Here is a 20,509-nt window from a genome sequence, read left to right on the forward strand (position 1 = left end):
TCGGAAAGAAGCACTGTTTTAAGGTAATTTGTACTCGTAAGATTGGCTTTAAATTAGCTAAAGGTCCAGCAGGGGTAAGGGGGGTGAGGTGGGCCTTGAAGCAGCAGAGATCTCTGGTTAAAACTGCCTTTCTACTCGTATGGCTTTGTACTGGTTTTGGATGAAACAGCAACATTTGGTGGCTCTGTGTTTCATCTAAATATAGCCCAGGAAAAGTCAAGTCAGAACAGCATTACTCTACACTGAGTGAAAGGGGGGAGTCGGGTGGGTAGGCAGACATTTAAAAGTCACATCTTCTCTGAGTTTTGCTAACAATTCTTTCCTAAATTATTTGATTGTGTGGAGCAGAACTGCAGGATTGGGAGGTTAGCGTGAGTGAAGTGCAACCCACTCCTTCTTCAGTTCCTGCTGTCCCTGAAAGTGCCCGTCACTGTCACTCCACCTGTTGCTCCCTGAGTGTTTCATCCCTGGGGATCCCATGGGGGCAGTGAGGTGAAGCAGAGCAGGGGGGGGAAATAGTAACCCTGGGGCTGCCCTTTGAGATCAAGAACAAATCCCTGCTGAGAAAGGAACTCGCTCTGTGTATCTCACATTCACTGGTGAGTGACCAAAACTAGTCCCTGTGTGGACACAGGAGACAGTCCCTTCCTTGAAAGCCAGAGGCTAAAAAGTCAGGACACAGGGTGGGAGAGGAAAACCATCCATTCTGGCAGGGAGCTCAGAGCCTTCCAGCTCCTTTCCAGGACTGTGCTGCATGAAGCCAGGCAGATGCACATGGCAATTCCCCAAGCTGGTTTTATGCAGGGAAAACACAACTGATGTTCTTAACCTTCCTCATCTGTCTGCTCAAAGAGCATCTCATTTCCATCCCCCCCAGCCACAGATCTCACAGAGGTTTGACTAGTCCTTTCATAACTATTGCTGCGTATTTAAAGTGGTTCAGAATGACATTTCTGGTCAACAATGTCAGGCAACACTCCAGAGAAATCCAAATAGGAGTGAAAAGGGGTGCAAGATTAGCTTAGTGGAAAGGATTCTTGTCCTGTCAGTGAGGAGAGTGAGAGGGTCACAATCTGGTCCCACCTAGGATCAGGTTCAGTGCTGCAATTTGCTGTTTCTTGCTCCCCCAGAGAAGTTTTCCCTCTGGGGATGAATGCACCATGGAAGTCACCAGCTGGGACAAGGAAAGAAAAAGCCTGTCAGATTGGTTCTTAAATTAGATGGACAATGAATGATGAGTCTGTTCCAGCCAAGCAGAAAGGGATGATAGAACAAGAGGCCCTTGGGAAGGCAACAAGCTACTGATCTGAGGCTTGGTTAAGCACAAACAGGGCTTGAGTTGGAAATACCTTGACAGCATGAGCAGTGTAGAGGGGCTGATGGTTTATTTACACGTGCTGGTTTTGTGCAGTGCTGCATTTGTGATTCTAAGTCCAAATTCCCTTGGCACAAGGACACATGAGACAGCGTTGTCCCCTGGTGAATGGAGGAAGACCTCACCTGCAGGACTGCCTGCCTGCTGCCTTGCTAGTGTGTGCCTCAGTTTCCCCACTGAGGAAGGGATGTTGGGGAATTCAGATCAGAAAGTAGGTCCTTGTGAAGCTCCCCCACCACCCACAGGCCTCTGGCTGCACAATCCAAACCAGAGAAGGAAAGCTTGGTGTTGGGGGAAGGGGATTAATCAGCAGGAGATGACAGCAGAAGTCCAGGCCTTCATTAATTAGAGGAGGGCAGGAGCTGATTCAGGGAGCATCTCCCACACTGCACTGGGAAGTGTGTTTCTGCAGTCACATTCTTCCCCCTGGAGACACTGGGAGTTTCTAGGTACTGCTTCAAATCACAGCCTCGTCGAGCAGAACTGTGTCAGGTAACATGTGATACAAAACCTTTCCCTGGGGAGAAGCTGCAGGCCTGCCAGGAAGATAAACATGTTTGGCACTGCACAAATCAGGCTATTACTGTGTCAATCACAGGGTCCTGGAGCAGGCCAACAGGCAGCAGAGCTGGAGACCAAGCCTTTCATGATAGTTTTGCAGAACAGGTACCCCAGAAACACAGACCACCCTCTGTCACACAGCACTGGCACCTGGGAACTTCTTCTCATGGTGCATTTAGTTCAGCCTGTGAACCATCTGCACAGGAATTCAGAATATACAGTATGGCAGGATGAAGCCCAGTGGCTGCACATACAGACCCAGGCTGATTTAGAGCCAAATTAAGGCACGGGGGGAATTAGCCATTGGCACAGTTGATCCATAGATTTGTGGCTTCTATACCACTTTCTGTTTTTATTGGGCCAGAGTGCTTCTCCAAGAGACCTGGCAGAGCTCAGCCATGTCTTGTGAGTTTGATACTGATAGTGGGAGATACAATTACCTAGCTTGTCTTGTGCAGATCAGACTAGGCAGCTCCTTGTGGCTTGTAAAAGAATCCATGTGCATATATATGTATATATAGCAACTGGCATAATAAGACCTTAGTTTCAGTCATGGCCTCCAAACACAACTGCTTTACAAAGAGGAAATATACAGTATTAATCCTGGGTTTGGTGGGAATATACCTGTTTGGAAATATTTGGGTAAGGAACTTTCTTCACCCTTTTGTCTCAGATGATGTGCCTGGTTACCAAATGTAGACAGCTTCACAGGAGATTCAGTTCTGGTTCAGTTCTGCAGAGGGGTGTCTTCCTCCAGCACCACAGCACTAACAACAGCCTAGAGAAAATACAGTAAGGGAGACAGACCCTCTGCTGGGTAAAGCAGGACTCAGACCAGCTGCCACTAGGGGCTTTGTGCTGGAGGCACTTTGTGCACCTCATCTATATTATGGCTACCATGAAAGCTTTTCTAATTAGAGTCTTCTGGAAGATGAAATGCCTAAGACACCAGCAAGTGTCATTTTTCAGTCTGCTCACACGGGGCTGAAATGGCTCGTTAAGTCATCTGCAATCAGTGGTGGGGCCCTAAAGCTTTGCATACTTGATACACTGCCACAGAGCAATTTTCTCATGTGGAGCAGCAAGAACAGTCAGGCACCTCTTCCCCATTTTCTCTTTCTCTGCCAAATGAGCCTTTTTTCTTTTCATTTTTAAATTGTTTCCTTAGAAACAGGCAGCTTAGCCCTTTCACCCCTGCTTCTCTCCACCCTGTACAGTGCAGCACAGCCCTTCCCTGCTGCTCCCTGTGTTCTCTCTCCCCACTCACACTCCATGAGCACAGCACAGACTTGCACAGCCCTGGGGTAGGTTGAGCCACAAGATGTCCATGGCAGACGTGCTGCAGCAAGGGAGGTGGCACAGGACCCCCTGTGCTGTCCCCTTGGTCATTGTTGGCAAGCTGTGCCTGCTTCCCTGTGCTTGGATGCCCCCCCAGCCTGTTCACCCTCATGAGCTGTCAGGTTTTAAAGGCTGCAAAACACCTAGTTCAGCTTCTCCTGCAATGAAAACATTAACCCCAGCATACTCACAGTTTCCCTGGAGCATTTGGTTATAAAATGAAATCACCCTGTTTGTTGGAAATGTATCAGCTCTTCCAGTCAGTTCCAGCAGATTCTGGCCAATTTATTTCACAATGCTTAGAAAAGTTGGAAAGGAATGAAGCAACGGGGTAGGGACATGAACCTCTCGATACCAGATTTTGTGTTGGAAAAGATTACATGATCTACAGAGACACATGAACCAGGGAAAAGGTTCAGAGCACATCTGTGATGGACATAAACCCAAAGAAGTTCAGTTTGGGTCTGAGCTGTGCCAGTTCTGTGTCATCTCAGGTTTGCAAAACACACACTGGAATTTAGAAGACAATTGCTATAGGAATTCACACTGTTTGTCCTGTCAGACCAGGGTTCTTACTGGCAATGGCTGGCACCAGCTCTCTGCTGAGAAGGTCCAAAAAATCCTGCTGCACGTTCATCAGGGCTAACTTGTTCTGAGCTCAAGTTCCCTCTTGATCCTGAGAAAAAGTGTGAGTTTCAATTACAATGTATGAAAACTTATTTCCCTGAAAATTCTTTTTTAAGTGAAAAGGTCTTTACTAAAACTCTAGGTCTTCTCCACAGGAATGTCAGGTGCCATTCCGAGCTTGCTAAGGTTCTGCCAGGCCTCTGGAAAACACTCAGGCAAAGGCATCTGCAGCCTTGCTACAAGGACAGCCTTGCATCTGATAACTGGCCTTTTGGATGCCTTTGTGGGCTGCAGCCTCAGGTGAGATCCTTCTATTTACAGATTAGGAACCCAGAAACCTTTTCATTCTCACCTCCACTTTGGCTCCTTCTTCAGAAATGCACTGATTCCTGTTCTCCAGAGAAACTATCCACATCTTCCTTTCACACCAGGAACAAAAATTCCTGGTGAGGAGCTGCAGGAGATAACATTCAATAGGTTTGATTGTGTGGAGAACATCTCTGCAGGGATTAGATGGTCAATCTCTTATCTCTTTGTAGTTCTTATCCACTGTGGAAAAACGGATGAGGTGAATTTCAGGGGGCTTTGGCTTTCTGTCATCCCATATATACTCTGGAGAAAGCACCTTGGTGGGTTTGTGAGACAGGAAGTGTCTGTTGAGATGACTTTCTTCCTGCCAGGCTGCCATGATCCCATTGGCTTTGTCTGCCAGAATGGTCATGTGGCAAGTCTTGGTGAGCTCATAGACTTTCTTGACCAGCCCTCCAAACACAGCTCCTCCATAGTAGAAGTCTCCTTCTCCATCAGGGATGTAGGCTGCTGAAGAGCTCCTCCTCTCATAAGGGAATTGGCTTCGAGGGACATTAAAATAGCCAGGGTGTATGGCTGCTACTATCTCACCCAGGGTCTCAGTCCCCCAGGCATTGTAGAACACCATGTCAATGTCCAGGCAGAAGAGGTAGTCCACCTCCTGATGGCTGACCTCTGCTATGTGCTTGTTTATGGCCTCCATCCTGCGCATGGAGATCTCTTGCCAGCTGGAGTATTTCTGGATGGGGACAAGGACAAGCCTTCGTCCAGGTTTCAGCTGGACAGCAGGAATGGTCTCTGGGCTGTTGGTGAAGATGTAGTAGTTCACCTGATAGCCCTTCATGAAATGCTTCTCTGCTGACTCCAAGAAGCGACCCACAAACCTGGTGTATCTGTGCAGACACAACATGAGTGGCACAGCAAGACAAGGGGGCACAGGGTGGGTCATTAAGGGTACTTTGATTAATGAAAGAGGACAAGGGATGACTAGCTACTGCTGCAAGGATGCACACCCTACACATGCAATGAGTTAAGTACAGTGGAGGAGAAGGAACAAGTGGATTATCCCTGCTTTGACCAACCAACCACCTGCCTACAGCTCTAATTCCCAAGGCACACGCCAGCTCTTCAGAAATACTGACCATGCTTTAGGCACCTTGGGTGCTGACTCTGTTCTCTTGTTGGCTTGTATGATTATGGCCACAACACACGGGGATAAAAGTTTACTACAGACTGGGGCAGATTTCAGCTCTGCTGAGGACAAGAGAAGTCAAGATGATGGTTCCAGGGAGGAAATGCATCAGCCCAAGAAGTGTGCCCACAGAGTGCTCCACTTACTTTCCCACTGCAAAGGCTGTCACCCCTATGGTGAGATTCAGTGGCCTGTAGGCACTGTCTAGGATCTCAGAGCTGAAGGTGCCTTCCCAGATGATGGGGGCCAGCCATGGTGTGAGTGTCAGCACATCCTGACGCCTGGAGGAAGAGAAAGGGAATGTTAATGACATGCAACTGTTGTTCCTTTTGGTTTCAAGGCCAGGAAATGGGGAAGAAACTCTAAAAAGGAAGCTGCACCAGTGTGTGCACCAGCAGTAACTCATTACAGGTGGTATCATCTTCAGATCTTTCTCCCTGTTATTTACTGAGCATGGACATTCCAGTTCCTGGGATGAAATTAAGCCCTTTTTAACAAATTGGCAAAAACCCAAGGATCTACTAAACCTCATTTAAGCTCATAGGACTTTTCTGCTGTGGGAGAGTTTAATGTACCCAGGACTCACAGAATGAGAAGCTATGAATATTTGAATATCAGCCTGATGCAGCTTGCTACCTACAGATGAGAACACAAGTAACAATATGAAAATTACTATAAAAATAGAGCCCACTGCTGTGTTATTAAAACACAGCTTGAGGCATGACAGTTTATTTCTCCAGTATTTATATATAGCTTTAACACATTCAGATAGAATTTAAAATTCTGTATGTGAAGCAGAACTCAAACATACCACAAATTTATAGAAAAATCCTTAATCTCCTGTGTGGTTAGTGAAAATATTGACTATGCAGAGCCTGATTATGTCCTATCAGAGCTATTCAATGCTATTTCAACCTCTTTTTTTTTTTTGTTTTCAGAGGTTCTTTCTTGCCTTTCAGATTTTAAAACAAGGTGCCCTTTGTGATGTGTCATTTACCCCAGCCCACTCACGTTCACCCCAGACCCTGACCTGTAGCACTCTGCTAATGAAATGTGCCCTGCACAGGGTCACAGCTGGAGGCTGAAGCAGCTTCTCATCTGACAGGCTGCCGAGGCAATAAGAGCACCAGAACCAAACCAGGGAGCTGTGGGGAGCAGTTGAGTGGCTGTGGCAGCACCACATTTTCGACCTAGATCTAATCCTTTCAGTCAGAGTGGCAAGGAGAATAACAATTTCACTCCCTCCTGTAGCAGGGCATGTGATTAAAAGATTAAATTATACAGGAGGAAGAATTTTGTTTGTAGAAAATGTACAAACTGAGCTGCTCTGCGTTAATTATCTTTTTTTTTTTTTGGAGAAGGAATTCTGCAAGTTTGTTTCTTTAAGCTGGGCCTTTTAAATTTCATTTTAAAGAGCTGCACAGGGTTTCCCAGTGACTCATTTCCATGGAATGCATCCTCCCAGCGTGTGCTAGTCAACTCCCTTCAGAAGACACAGAGCACTAAGAGCTACATGATTCATGTAGCCCAGTACACACTTGCTGATTTCACACATTCGTTTATTCCAACACAGAAGAGAGAAAAATTCAAGCCTTGCACATCCTGCTGAAACAGCAGGTGGAAAAAAAATAAGTTACATACCAAGAGGTGTGTTTATTAACAGGCAAAAGAATGGTGGCTGTTGAAGGTGAACTGCTTGAGATAAGCCAGGTGATAGGAGCTGGACTGAAGGGGACTGCTAGCAAGCAGGAGCTGACAAGTAGTGTTTGCCTAAGTCACTTCCCAGCTGCTGCTGCCTGAAAACCTCTGTGTCTGTTTAAACTCACTGGTTTGACTCCTTCTCACAACAACTTGTCTGTGTGAGTGCCTGCAATTTGTTCCAGTGGCAGATCCAGCAGGCTGGCTGAAACCACTGCTGAAGGTCATGCAAGGCACCTGCTTGATTTTGCCCTGAAATGGATTCAAAGCTCTCCCAGCACTGGTTACAGCTACAGCACAGTTCCAGGAAGTGTTCCTCACTGTCTTACAGCTATTGTGCATCTCCCATCTCAAAAACAGTTCCTAATGTATGAACTGGGAGCTTACAGCAGGTATGTCAACAAGGACAGAATCACAGACTGGTTTGGATTGGAAGGGACCTTAAAGATCACCTAGATCCAGCCCCCCTGCATGGGCAGGGACACCTCCCACCAGCCCAGGTTGCTCAGAGCTCCACCCAACCTGCCCTTGAACTCTTCCAGGGATGGGGCAGCCACAGCTTCCTGGACAACACGCTCTAATATCTCAGCACCTTCATACAATGACTAAACTCAATCTTACAACATCACAGACAGCTGGAGAAACCATATGGTTGGACTTCTCATAGAATAAGGTACTGCTCAGTGTGTCCTAGGACTCTGAAACACTTAAGTGCCACACAGCACCCAAACCAAAAGTCAGGAGAAACAAACAACAAAGATCAAACAAAGAAACTTACTTTGGAGCCAGCACTCTTGGCTGCTGATAAATTAATCTGTAAAAGGGAAGAAATACCCACTGAATAATACATGAATATGCCCGGAAGGGAGGAACAGCATTTTAAAGGTTAGGAAATACTTACTGGGGAAAAAGCTGGATTAGCTTCTCTTCTGTATACTGGAGTTTCATGGAGCTGCATGATGGGGTGGGAAAAGAAAGGGATTGTAATGCTTTTCCTAAAAATGAACAAGGTTCAGCTTGAGGACCTGCTGCTGCACTAACAGCTCTCCAAGCCCCCACTCCAGTTGCTGTGCACACTGTTCTGCCTGTCCATCCATTCCTCCAAGGGCTGCCAGACCAGTAACAGTTTGGAAACAGCACACAGCAAAACAGGGACAGAGGGATGTTGGCAGCTCTGAGCCTGGAGGCGAATCAGAGCTTAGGGATCAAGATCTAGGGAAGCTCAGGCTTGTTGGGGACTGCCAGCACTGCTCATGGATGTGCTCCCTTCCCTGTCCATCTGGAGGGCTGAACTACCTGAAACACATCACACTTGAAACAGTATTCAGAGAAATAAGCATCTTACTAGACACAATGTTTTTTAACGGCTTGAAATAAACAGAAATGCCCCTAAAACAGAGAATATTTGCTTTCTTATTTTTTTTTTTAAAACAAGGTGATGAAAAAGGATGGAAAAAGCCATGGCTTGTCATGTTACAGCTGTGGTCTGACATGGCAGCCACTCAGGCCATGTACCCTGCTTCTCCACAGTGTAAATTCTCTTGTGTGCAGCTTTGAGGAAGTTTTTAGGACCAATGCTTGGTCAGTTAACTGTACATTAGTTTGCACCATGGAATGAAGCTGACTCTTTCTGGAGAAGCAGCTTCATTTCACTTTGTTCAGAGCAGGCTGCTGCTCCGTGGCTCGTGCTGCCATAACACAGATACACTCATAAAGTAAGTGGGAAGCAAGGACTGCAGTGAAGAGAAGGAACAGGATTAGGAGATGGAGGGTTATTCCAACTCTGCTGGAACACCTTCTGTGATTGTTCATTTCACCTCTCTGACTTAGGTTTCTCCACCCAGTGAGCTGGAATACTTAATCTGCATCTCAAAGCAGAGTGAGATCCTGTGTGTCCATGTGCACGTGTGTGATTACACCCTGATAATGACCTGTTAGTCCTGGTCTCTGTGACCCACAACAAACAAGGCCTCACTCATGCAGTAACAAATGCAGAGCTGTCCTGAAGGGCAAGCAGAATAAAGCAGAAGTTGCATTGTTGCTGTTTTAAGAGAGTGACTAATTATAGGTTCATAAAATATAGAACAAGTGTCTACTTGTTAAGAACTATGTACACAGCCAGTGAAGTACAACTCCTGTGACAACAATCTGTATTATTAATTAAGTAGAAAATGGGATACTTACAAGATTTCTGGGCAAGGGAGGTAATATGGGAGGTAGTACACTTTTCCATTCCAAACTGTAATCCTGGGATAACAAAGAGAGACTTTAAGACAGGTAATGTTGAAATATCTTCCCAGGATTTTCTAAGGTCAACTCAGAATCTGGCACAGATTTTGAGAAGTAACTCTAGCTAACTGCTTGTCTACTTTAATAATTAGTGTAGGATCCACTGTCTTCAGGTTTTAACATAAGTCACTGCTGCTAAGGCACAAGTGGGAAGCTCAGGAGAAAATTAGTCCAGAAGCATCCAGCTTGTAACACCAGTCTCAATATTATTATTTACATCAAGATGTCTCCAAAATGTAGGTCTACACATTTTTTACAAGTGCATAGCAATGGAGACACGAGGCAAGGCTTAAAATGGACACATTTGCAGGATGCACTGATGAGACCTACAGACACTTCCTGGAAGTTGCAGTGCTGGGAGAGCAGCCTTTCATTTGTGCAGCAGGCAAACAGGCTGCAGAGTTTTCCCCCCCCTCTCAGTTCTGATCACAATCAGAAGCTTGCTCAAGAGAATCTCTACTGAGTACACTCAGCTACAAACATTCCCAATATTTGAAAGCAACAATGTTTGATAGCTACAAAGCCACCCCTAATTACACTAGAGTGAGTTAGGACTGTTTGAAGACAGATAATAATCTCTTTTAAAGCCTGAACTGAAATGTAACTGAAATATTCTGTACTTGAATGTTTGTTTGAGTCAGATACAGTATCAGCAGCCTAATTTAGACACAATTAGACTTTTTTTCTCTCTTGCTTTGGAGGCTTTTCCCTCCACCAGTGTTACTTTATCTATTGTACGAATCACTGTTCTTTCTTCCAGCTCTAATTGCACTGCTAATATGCTTTTTACCACAGTATAGATAGAGGCAGGATGTTTTAAATATGACCAAGCTTGCCAGCAAATGCTTACCAGATAAAGGCAGTAAGAACCAAGAGACAGACAAGAGATCCCAACACTTTCCTGGAAATCATGTCTTCTAGAGTAGGAGGAAGGGCAACTTCTTCCTTCCAGCAGCTTTCAATCTGCAAAGAACTAAAAAGGAAGGGAAATGGGCTATAAATGTCTCTCTCTGAGAGTAAATTATTTTATTCTAGAAATAGGATGTTCTCTACGCAGTTTAATTTTGATTCAGCCTTTCTGAAATGAGGAACGTGGGCGGAACCTGCCTGTCAGAGCCAGGCCCCTCAGTCACCGAGGCAGTTCCTGTAAACCATGTTTCAGAAACTTCTCCACCTCAGTGAGATCTTATCACAGCTGTAAGTGCATAGGGAGCCTTTATTTTAATTTCTGGAAATTCCATTTATTCATGTAAAGAACACACCCTTTGCAAGTCAATAAACCCAAGCAAACCATCCACATCAGCTGATATATAGAGCTAATACAGTTACCACTTTAGCTGATAAACTCCATCTTTCCCAGAAGAGTAACTGCCAGCACAGCTCCCTCCAAAGCTGTGTGTAGCAGAAAGATAAACTGAGGCCCAACACAGGCACAGAAACATTAGACAACGATAACGGTTCATACTGAGTAACGATATTTCTCTGCAAGTCAAAGAAATTACTCCCTTTTCAACAGGAAAATCAATTTCCCCAAGCTCAGCTGTCTTACCTGAAAAGCTCAAATTAATCTGCTCTGTTCACGGAAGTAAAGGTTCCCACAGTGTGAACCCAGGGACCTGTGGCAAACACTGAATTATAGAAGCGTTAAGGTGGAAGGGACCTTAAAGATCATCAGGTTCCAACCTCCCTGCTGTGAGCAGGGACACCTCCCACCAGACCAGGCTGCACAAGCCTCACCCAACCTGGCCTTGAACACGTCCTGGGAGGGGGCTTCCACAACCTCCCTGAGCAACCTAATTCCAGCACCTTCCTACCCTCACAGCGAAGAATTTCTTCCCAATGTCTAACCTGCATTCCCCCTCTTTCAGCTTAAAACCACTACCCCTTGTCCTATCACTGCCTCCTGATGAAAAGCCCCTCCCCAGCTTCTCTGTAGCCCCTTCAGGCACTGGAAAGTGCTCTAAGGTCCCCCTGGAGCCTTTTCTTCTCCAGGCTGAATGTCCCCAACCCCCTCAGCCTGTCTTTATAGCAGAGCTACTCCAGCCCTTTGACCATCTTTGATGGCTCTTTGCACGTGGCAAAGGGGCTTATTACAAGCACATTAATCACTCCAGGCTGCATTCATAATTACCCTGAAGGAACACAGAACCACAGCACCACATGCTCACCCACCTCCTCAGCATCCTCTGCCTCCACAAAGTGCTCCTCTGCACAGCCAGCTCTCCAGGCTGCTGCACCAGGGGCTGCAGTGCAGCCTGGACTCAGAGGAAAGCACTTTCTAACATGTGACTAGAGCCTGGGGGAAGAAAAAAAAAAAAAGCAAGGCTGTTTGTCAAACTCCTATTTATAGACAGTCAGCAGCAGTGATGTTAGAGGGAGGAACCACTATGGGTCGCTGCTTTGGGGGAGGCTGAAGAAGACATCACAGAGAGCTTTTCTGGCCCTGGCCTTAGCAAAGCAAACAGCAGCTCCAGTGGCCATTTTCCCCTCTCCAATTTCTATGGTTACAGAAAAAGAGGTAGCAAAAAAAGTTTGGTTTGGTTTATTATGCCACACAGAAATCCTCTCAGGTGCTTCTTGCTCACTCTCCTGGCAACCAATCTGAGCTTTCACCAAGAAGCACCACAAAAAACACACAAAAATAAATATGCATAGACAGGCCTTCTACCTGAGCAGTTCTGGATTCTTGCCTAAAAATGCTGCAGCTTCACAAATGCAGAAGGATTTGCAACCAGCCTTTCCCCTCTAGCTGTCATTCTCTGCTTTGGGCAGTTTTATCTAATTCCTGTGTTAATTCTGTAACAAAAGCAGCTACAAAACCAATGCCAGGGTTTTTCAGCACCACGTACCTGACCTTGTGCTCGATGCCTCCAGCAAGTGCAAAATGGACAAGTGTGCAGAGGGAGGTTCAAACAGGTGCTTTTCAGTCATTCTTGGAGAGCTGGCTAAACAAAGGGTGGGGGAGACAACCTCTGCCAATGCTTTGCTGCCCTTCTCCCCAGGAGAATTCCTGATTTCCAACCAGGATCTGCCTTGCCACAGTTTAGCTCCATAAATGAAAACAACAGGCAGAACTACTTAGCAGATGGTCTCCTGGGGAGCCTCATTTCCTGCACCCAACTCTCCTCATGCTCTTACCACCATGGTGTAGGGAGTGACAGCACAGACCTTGGGTGATGGGGGAGGACAGAAGGTAACGAACAGAGAGGAGAATAAAAGTTATCCTCAAATTGAATACTAACATTAATATAGAATAAATAAAAAAGACACGGATGTTGTAGTTATTTTTGTGCAGTTTCAGCTATGGTAATAGGCACAGTGTGCTTCTATGTGTCTTTACAGAGTAAACAGCTAATCCCTCAGGTCAAGTAATACACATATTTTGAACACACATCCTTAGGAGAACAGCTGATGCATTCTCCCTTTGCTTCAATTTCTCTGTTACAAATCTGCAAGAACACTGGAGCCAGAGGAGTTCAGAACATCTTCTTGCACCTAAAACCATCTCATTGGCATTTATCTTATTTGTCCTCAACTGATCTACAGCTGTAGGGTTCACATTGAATGCCAACAAAAATGAAATAGATGTGGTTGGAGTTAGTGACAGAATCTCCTGACAAACAGGAAAACAGCAAAAGGATTTTTAATAGTCACTCACATTCCTCAAATTTCTTCAGTTTTTTAAAAAAGTGATATGGTTGAAAGCAGCACTATTAATGAACTTGCTTGACCTCCCAGAACAAAGCAGCACTTTATCTTCAAGCCCTGCCTCAGAAAGCATTCTGGATTGCAGATAAATGCCTCACTTGTAGACCATTCCATGGAAAACACTCTTCACAGATCAACTGTTTCAGATTTCAAAACCTGTATTTCAGATTTCTAAACTGGAAGTAGCAAGCTGCAAGTGCAGTGGTGTTCAGAATGTGAAGGAAGGGAGGATATCTGTGGGAAGGGCTTCATCTGTGCTGAAGGAAAACTCTCCCTGCTGGACTGCACTACTGAGCAGGCTGCTTGTAACAGTGGGAGCTTCAGACCACGCACGACACAGACACATTCAGTCACACCAGAGTCTTGATCATGAGCTTGAGCACAAATCCATTGCTTGGGCTTCTAGCTTTTCAGATTCACATATTACAGACAGCACCACCACAAGTTAACCTGCCTCTGGCTGAGATCTGCCCAGGAAGCACTGCACAGAGCCTACATTTCATTCCCAGCACATTTGCCAGATTTTTTTATTGCAAGAGGCAAAAACCAGCTCCGATCGCCGTCGCACTTGTTGAGTGCAACAGAAATCATTAAGAAGACAGCAAGATCTGTTGGGCTCAATCTAGAACATCACTGACATGAACACAAAGTTGTCAGTTTACACCAACAGTGATCAGAAGAACACCCACAAGATCTGACTGAGCTCATGTGTAGTGTTGCTTGATCTTCTGGACGGATCGTTTCCACCAGCCTTCCCAGCGCTGAACTGTCAGCAGCTGAGCTCTGCTTTCTTCCTGCATCTGGGCCAACTGCTGCTCAAGATCACACTTGTATCTCTATAAAAAACAAAACAAAACACCCAAACAAGAAGAATAAAGAAGGACAAAATTGGTAGTGATAAAACGTAACTTTGCCTAAATCCAGGTCCTGATCCACTGTGTCAGAAGCTTCCACACAGGCCACTTACATTCTGCCTTTGACAACAGAAATATACTAACAATAAATAATTCACTGCCTTCCTTCTGTGTTTCTTTTAAAGGAACTTCCAAAACTAGATTATCAGAAATATTTAAATCTTGTTAAAAATGCAAGATCTTCATCTCCCTTCTCTGCTGAAACGAGTCCCCATGTAATGTATCTGAGCGAGGTCCCTGAGGAGCCAGTTCTGCTTTTGACAACATCACCAAAAAATGGACATAAAAGAGGATTTCTACACACAGTGAATATGGCTTTGAGATCTGAAAACACTGTGTATATTAAAATCTTATGCATAGCTATAAGTTTTCTTCTTTAAATACCAAAGCCACACCAGTAGCAGCCCCACTCCCAGACCCTTCCCACAGACCAACCTTATATACAGCATCTCTTGCTTCTACTGCTGCTACGTGGCCCAGTGTGGTCTTGGCTGTTGTAACTGATGCAGTTTCTTTGCAAATAATATAGTCTGAATTGTCTGTAGAGGTAGTCATGGGTATTCCTGGCCAAGTTCTTTAAAAAAAAAAACAACCAACCACATGAGAAGTTCAAAGAGAGAGCAGGTTATACTCACTGATGTTACTTGTACTCAAAGTGCAAAAGATTATTATTTTTTTAATCCATAAAAGGATTACTTTATTTAGTACTACAGCCACCTTTTCTTTTAAAACTTCAGGATCTTTGCACAGTAAATAGAATTCCTATCTTTTGAGTGCAAATGCATAGATTTGAAAGTGTTGAATTGATAAACAGTGGCTGGCAAAGTGGCACAGCAGTAAAATGGAAGTTGCATTGCTCTACAATTCAAGACATAACTCTCTTTTATTCATTTGCACCCATTGCTGTTTCTTTAAAACCATCACCCACTCAAAATGGCCCAGAACCAGTTAAATGACTTTACTAACAATGAGCAGAGGATTCAGCAGTTTCAACAAGTGCAGCAAAAACCTCTGAGGACAGTGTCTGATACCTATTTAGGGAAGAGAAACTGCACAGAACAGTGTTCAGTATCTTCCAGCATTACCTGCTCCCACGCTCAGATAACTCCTTCACTTCACAGACTTCTAGAGGAAGTTCAGCTTCTTTCTGGTGGATTAAAGAGGGTGCCTTCTCTCTTGGTCTGTCAGTTTCTGGAAGACAGTAAAACAAAGACTCAGCATGAACAAAACAATGGCAGGAGCCCCATTGCTTTGAAGCAACTATATGCAGGGACATCCTTTTGCTTTCAAGAAATAGTTTTATCATGCAAATCTTTCAGTTTAAAATACTGTAGCATATAAAAGTTTCCTCTTCCTAGGGAAAGTCAGCTGCAATCTTTGAGAAAGAAGCAGAGACCTGAACAAGCAATCTCTTCTTTACTTACTTGCTGGTTGTATATCATCAACAGTCACACTTTCATCCAGTTCCAGAAGCAGGTTTTCAGTGAAGGCAGCTAATGCAGAAACAAAGTTCTGAGCACACTCAGCAGCACAGTCCTGTTGGGACACAGGAAACAAGTGAGAGGAATTCCTTTGATAACTTCACCTCCTCACCTTTTAGTTTAGCTCTGAAAGTGCTACACAAGCAGCCAACCTAGACGTTTTGCAACAGCTGCAGATAACAGACAGGAGGCTCCAAGTTGCACATAAGAGGGTCTACAAGTGCCTCTCTTCAGTATCGTTAACACTACTGATTACCTAAGGTAAAGTACAGAAAGCTACAGAGTTAAGTGCATGGTTCCCCACTAGTTGAATGTTTGGGTTAAGATCTAAACCCCATAAAAACAGTTCCTGTCAATGCATCCTTCTGCCCAAAGCAAAGGGCATTGGAATTTGGGTGGAGGTGCTTTGGCCAGGTATTACTCTAAAATAGGGTATGTGTGTTTCTGGGTGTGTATGCAGGGATAAGAGGTGAAGGAGATACTAATTTGGAATTAAAAATATATATATACTCTGCAGACAGTGTAGAATTTTGAGTAAGTGGTCCAAGAACAGAAAACAAAGTACTTGCACTAATGCAGTGCTCCCAGAAAACCTTCCAGGCATTTGTTGTCTGCAGGTAAGAAAACTAACCAGAGGATGTCACTGTTGCTCCCAATTTAGACATATCCCATAATTCTACCACTAAGACAGATGTCATCTCTTCCTCCATATGTTCTATGGATGATGCAAAAGATGAGTCAGTTCCACAATAAATCTATACACATGTACACGTGCATATGCATTTTATCTATATATTGATCTAAGGCTGATAATATGTAACTTAAAATACATCTGACCAGGGTTACCAAAAACTGAACACGTTTTCCAGTTTACTTTGGATGGGGCAGAATAACATATCCAGGATTTCTTCTTTTTCCCAAATACAACATCTGAGTCCACATAAATGGCTTTACAACTACCTGCAGCATCTGTGTGTAGAGATGAACACCATCAGCTTGGTCTTTTTGCCTCTTTATTTCCTCTTGGCACAAAGCATCCAGCTGAAGTAAGTTGTCTGGATGTCCCAGAGAGGGATGTAATTGATTCTTGTGTGCAGCCTTTAAGTAAACACGTAAGAAAGAAATGCCTCCAGTGAAGAATGTGCAATCAAGTCATAACAAGGAAGTAGTAAAACCCACACATTTTATATCACAGTATTCAGAAAGACAATTTACTCTATTCATAGCTGTCTTGAGATGAACCCTGCAGTGCAGTAAACACTGTATTGCCTGTCTACTGGAGAACTGGGCCTCTGATCTCACCTTGGTTTTTGTTCTCAACAAATAATTATCTCCCCTACCAAGCAGTAAGCAAGATATATTTTATATCTTTATATTTGTATATTTTCCTAACTATCTTAATAGACTCAAGATACTACTCTGTAACATTTTCTGCATGATCTTTATTATGATTCTGTTAACATTTCTGATATTGCAGAACAAAATATACTTTGTTTTTGAAAGACAGTAAGTAATGACATTTGATTACCCATATGTCACAGTGCCCACAAATGAGTGCACCCACACAGTGTGAGCTGGGTAGCCACACCACAGTGTCACAGCCTCTAATGAGCTCACAATCTCAGTGCCAGATGACAGGCAGAGCTGTCTGAGATCATCAAGGGGCAGCTGGAAGCAGTGAGAGAAGGGACTGAGCTCTTAGAAACAGCTTCCAGCAGAGCTACACAGACTAACTGCAAACACAGAAACTAAATCTGTGTCTAGCTCAGCAGCAAGTGATTAGGTGAGATTAAGAAGAAAAATTTGTAATTCTGATGCATTTTTAACATTGCTTACACTGGAAGCATTCCAGTGTGTCCATGATACACACCTTCACACTCTCCCAGCCCTCCAGCTGTTTATTGAAGCGGTTGCGAATCTGAGTGATGGAAGAGCTGAGCTTCTCCTTGTGCTCTTTTAAAAGCCTCTCAAATGCCAACTGGGAGACAGAAGGAAACTCCTTCTCAAACAACTTCACTTGATCCTGAAATTCTTTTTGGGAAAGAGAGTTTATATAACAGAGTATTTGTTGCAAGGGAAAGGAACACTCAGCCCAGCTGAATGGACACTGCAAGGGTCAAACAACCTGGAATTTTCTCTCAGAGAGATTCAGTCCCTGCCATTCCTTTTCCTAGGTCCAATGTTTAGAGAAACTGACACTCGCTCACACAGGTCTTTCAATGTAGTCAAATGCCCTTCTGCTATGCTTTTTATAGCTGATAATATACAAAAGAGAATACTGGCCCAGTTTCCAGTAAAATACTGGAGTTTTCCCACTGACTGTGAGTGATCAGGAAAGCTACATTATTCTCCACCACTGCAAATTTTCATTTACATAGCTGAAAAATTACATACGTAAGAAATTAAGAGTCTCAACTGAATGAATTTACCAGTAAGACAGGAATTGTAGTATTCATCTGTCTGACTTTGGTACAACAACAGAGTCTGTTTGAGCAGTTCTGCACAATCGTCAAGTGTCTCTGGCAGATCTTCAGGCATCATGATTTGAGGCTCTGCTTCTTGGTAGAACTCCTGCAGGAGGTAAAGGTAAGACAGAAAAGTTGTTGATAACACATTCAAAGAAGTCACATCTAGGCATAGAACAGTAGCAGGAATATATCAACCAACCTTATTTGACACCAGTTTTCTTCCTCTGATAGTGAAATCCTTACTTAATATTTATAAAGACACCAACAATTTAAAATATATCATGGTAAATACTATTTAAAAATTAGATTCATTGGTGAAGCAAGGAAAATTTTGGATGGCCATCCAATTCTTTTAAAGAACCAAATTATTCAGCTGACACAGGAGGAGACCTCTGGAAGCAGAAGTGACTGAAAAGCACAGGGTTTTCTTACCTCAGCAAGGGAAATCAAGCTGTTATTGCCTGTCCAGAGAATATTCATAATAATCCCTTTGAAAGTACTGAAAACAAACAAAAGTAAAAAATAAAAATTAAGAAGACAGCTGTAAAAGAACCATATTGCCAACATTTGCTGGCTTTCAAATATTTTGTTCAGGTTTCTTTTTTTTTTATTCAGAGTGTGTGGAAACAAATAATTCAAAAATAAAAACCTTCACCCCCCCTTGATACAGATTCTCTTCAGAAGCAGGAAGGACTCTGAGCTACTCTAAATGCTGAATGGAGAACAACTCCATGTCACAAGAAAAACCTTAGCCAACTTCTCTGCTGAAAACTTCCCTGAAGAGCTTCCCATGCATTTGTGATAAACCAAAAACATTTCAAGGTGGATCTAGTGATTTACTGAAAGTATTTTGAAGCCAAGCATGGAACAAAATTCCTGAGCACTTCAACATCTTAGGCATTAATTGTAATAGTTTTTCATGGCATGTAGGAAATATCTCAATTCCATATAGTACAACTGCACATATCAAGAAAAGATATGATCATTTTCTTAAGAGAAGGAGAATGGAACCATTTAAAAAAAAAATCACCTCCTAAACAGTCTGTTCCTTGTTTATTCATGTAAATGTAGTATTGAGCACAAGAACGTAGAGTATAAAATTTATTCATGTTCTTACAGGTGAAATTAACTGCAAGAAAGGTTGTTTTCCAACCTATTTTTTCTAAATGTACAAAATGGGCTCCAATGAGGCCACCCATTTTAGATACTGAACAGAATAAAATGGATGAATTTTATACTCACTATTGTTACACTGCAAAAAGGAACTGCTGAGTAAACACTTTGACCCATAAATATCAAGGTTAAATCCCTCAAAATTAAATGGTGACCTCTACAGTTCATGATAATAAAAAAAGATAGACAGACAGGATTTTTTTGCAGATTAACTTTATTTCTGCAACTATACATGACTTACTCTGACTCTGGAGGCTCCTCTTCAAATATCTGGAATCTCTTGTCACTGACAACTGTTACGGACAGTTTCTTTACCCTAGGGAAGCAAAACATTAATTAAAAACTATTCACAAGTGTTTTCCTTCTCTGGCTGATTATTTGAGCTAGTCAGTTACATGATGGATATGAAACTGAAGGAAATTTTGAAAAAATGTTACTCTAAAACCAGTATTATATGAAAGTAACTCATAATGGAAACTCATTCTCAGGATTCTCTCCTCAAAAACTCTTCACAAGTTTTCTTTTGTTTCCACCAGTACAGCAGCTCATTTCATCTCTCTGTGCACTAAAGACAAACTGTTTAGACACCAGACCCCAAAATTAAGCCACATTGATTTAAGAGTGGCCTTAGTCTGTTTTTCAATAACTTCAAAATACAAAACAACAGCAGATGAAGGAGAAAAAAGAATGTTTATGCATCCAAAATCTGAATAAACCAGAACAAAACAGCAGAGCTGATTATGAGGACATAAAGAGGGAAGAGACCCTAAATTAGAAGCATAGATGGAAAGGAGGCCAATCCAAACAAGCACTAAGAATTGCTCAAAGAACAATTTGACCAAAAAAAAAAAATGGACAAAGGGGAGGTGAATTTCTGCACAGGAATATTGTAAGGGGAATTCCTCCTTTCAGGGTTCTTACCTTCTTTTTGGCATCTCTTTGTTCAGAGATGACTTCTTGGTGATCTTAGCTGCAGAAGCCTTCCGAGCATCTTCAAAAGATGCTTTTGGCCGAGAACTCCTCTTTGATGTGGGAAAAGCTGTTTTATATTTCATGAGAAAAGATGGAGAACACTGTATAAATGCCAACTGAAGTATTTTTATATGGTTATATATTTTGTGTTCTCATTTCTAGAACCTTTCCTTACAACATTAAGGAGACGACTATGGGAACAATTATTTCTGGCAGACAGAACTGAAGTAACCCAGCAGTGGCAACAGCTCTAAAGGTTGTGCCCTGGAACAGCAGTACTGGGAATGTCCTAGAAAATATATGGCAGATGAGAGGAGAATGGAAGGGCTGCATTCATGGTCTTGGCTGTGATGGAGACTTAGGAATGTGGAAGAGAGAGAGAATATCTTTGGATGTAGCTAGAG

The 20,509-nt window shown here is 43.3% G+C and overlaps 1 protein-coding gene across 11 annotated transcripts in view; it reads right to left on the bottom strand.

Moving 5' to 3' along the window:
* Positions 1–1,368: 1,368 nt before the first annotated feature.
* The window catches only part of GBGT1 (globoside alpha-1,3-N-acetylgalactosaminyltransferase 1 (FORS blood group)), a 36,757-nt gene continuing 17,616 nt past the window's right edge, over positions 1,369–20,509 (bottom strand). For 2 of the 11 annotated variants that reach the window (XM_051636782.1, XM_051636784.1), the window contains 10 exons: positions 20,055–20,172; positions 19,375–19,449; positions 18,393–18,459; positions 17,922–18,063; positions 17,363–17,523; positions 16,453–16,590; positions 15,436–15,547; positions 15,097–15,202; positions 14,447–14,585; positions 13,595–13,933 (listed from right to left, as the gene is read on the bottom strand). In XM_051636782.1, the coding sequence (XP_051492742.1) occupies positions 13,802–13,933; positions 14,447–14,585; positions 15,097–15,202; positions 15,436–15,547; positions 16,453–16,590; positions 17,363–17,523; positions 17,922–18,063; positions 18,393–18,459; positions 19,375–19,449; positions 20,055–20,172 (1,190 nt within the window). In that variant the 3' untranslated portion in view covers positions 13,595–13,801. The other 9 variants (XM_051636783.1, XR_007891304.1, XR_007891306.1 and 6 more) reach the window with 9 other exon arrangements.

Source organism: Apus apus, chromosome 19 (genome assembly GCF_020740795.1).
Source record: "Apus apus isolate bApuApu2 chromosome 19, bApuApu2.pri.cur, whole genome shotgun sequence".
In the NCBI taxonomy this organism is placed as follows: Eukaryota; Metazoa; Chordata; class Aves; order Apodiformes; family Apodidae; genus Apus; species Apus apus.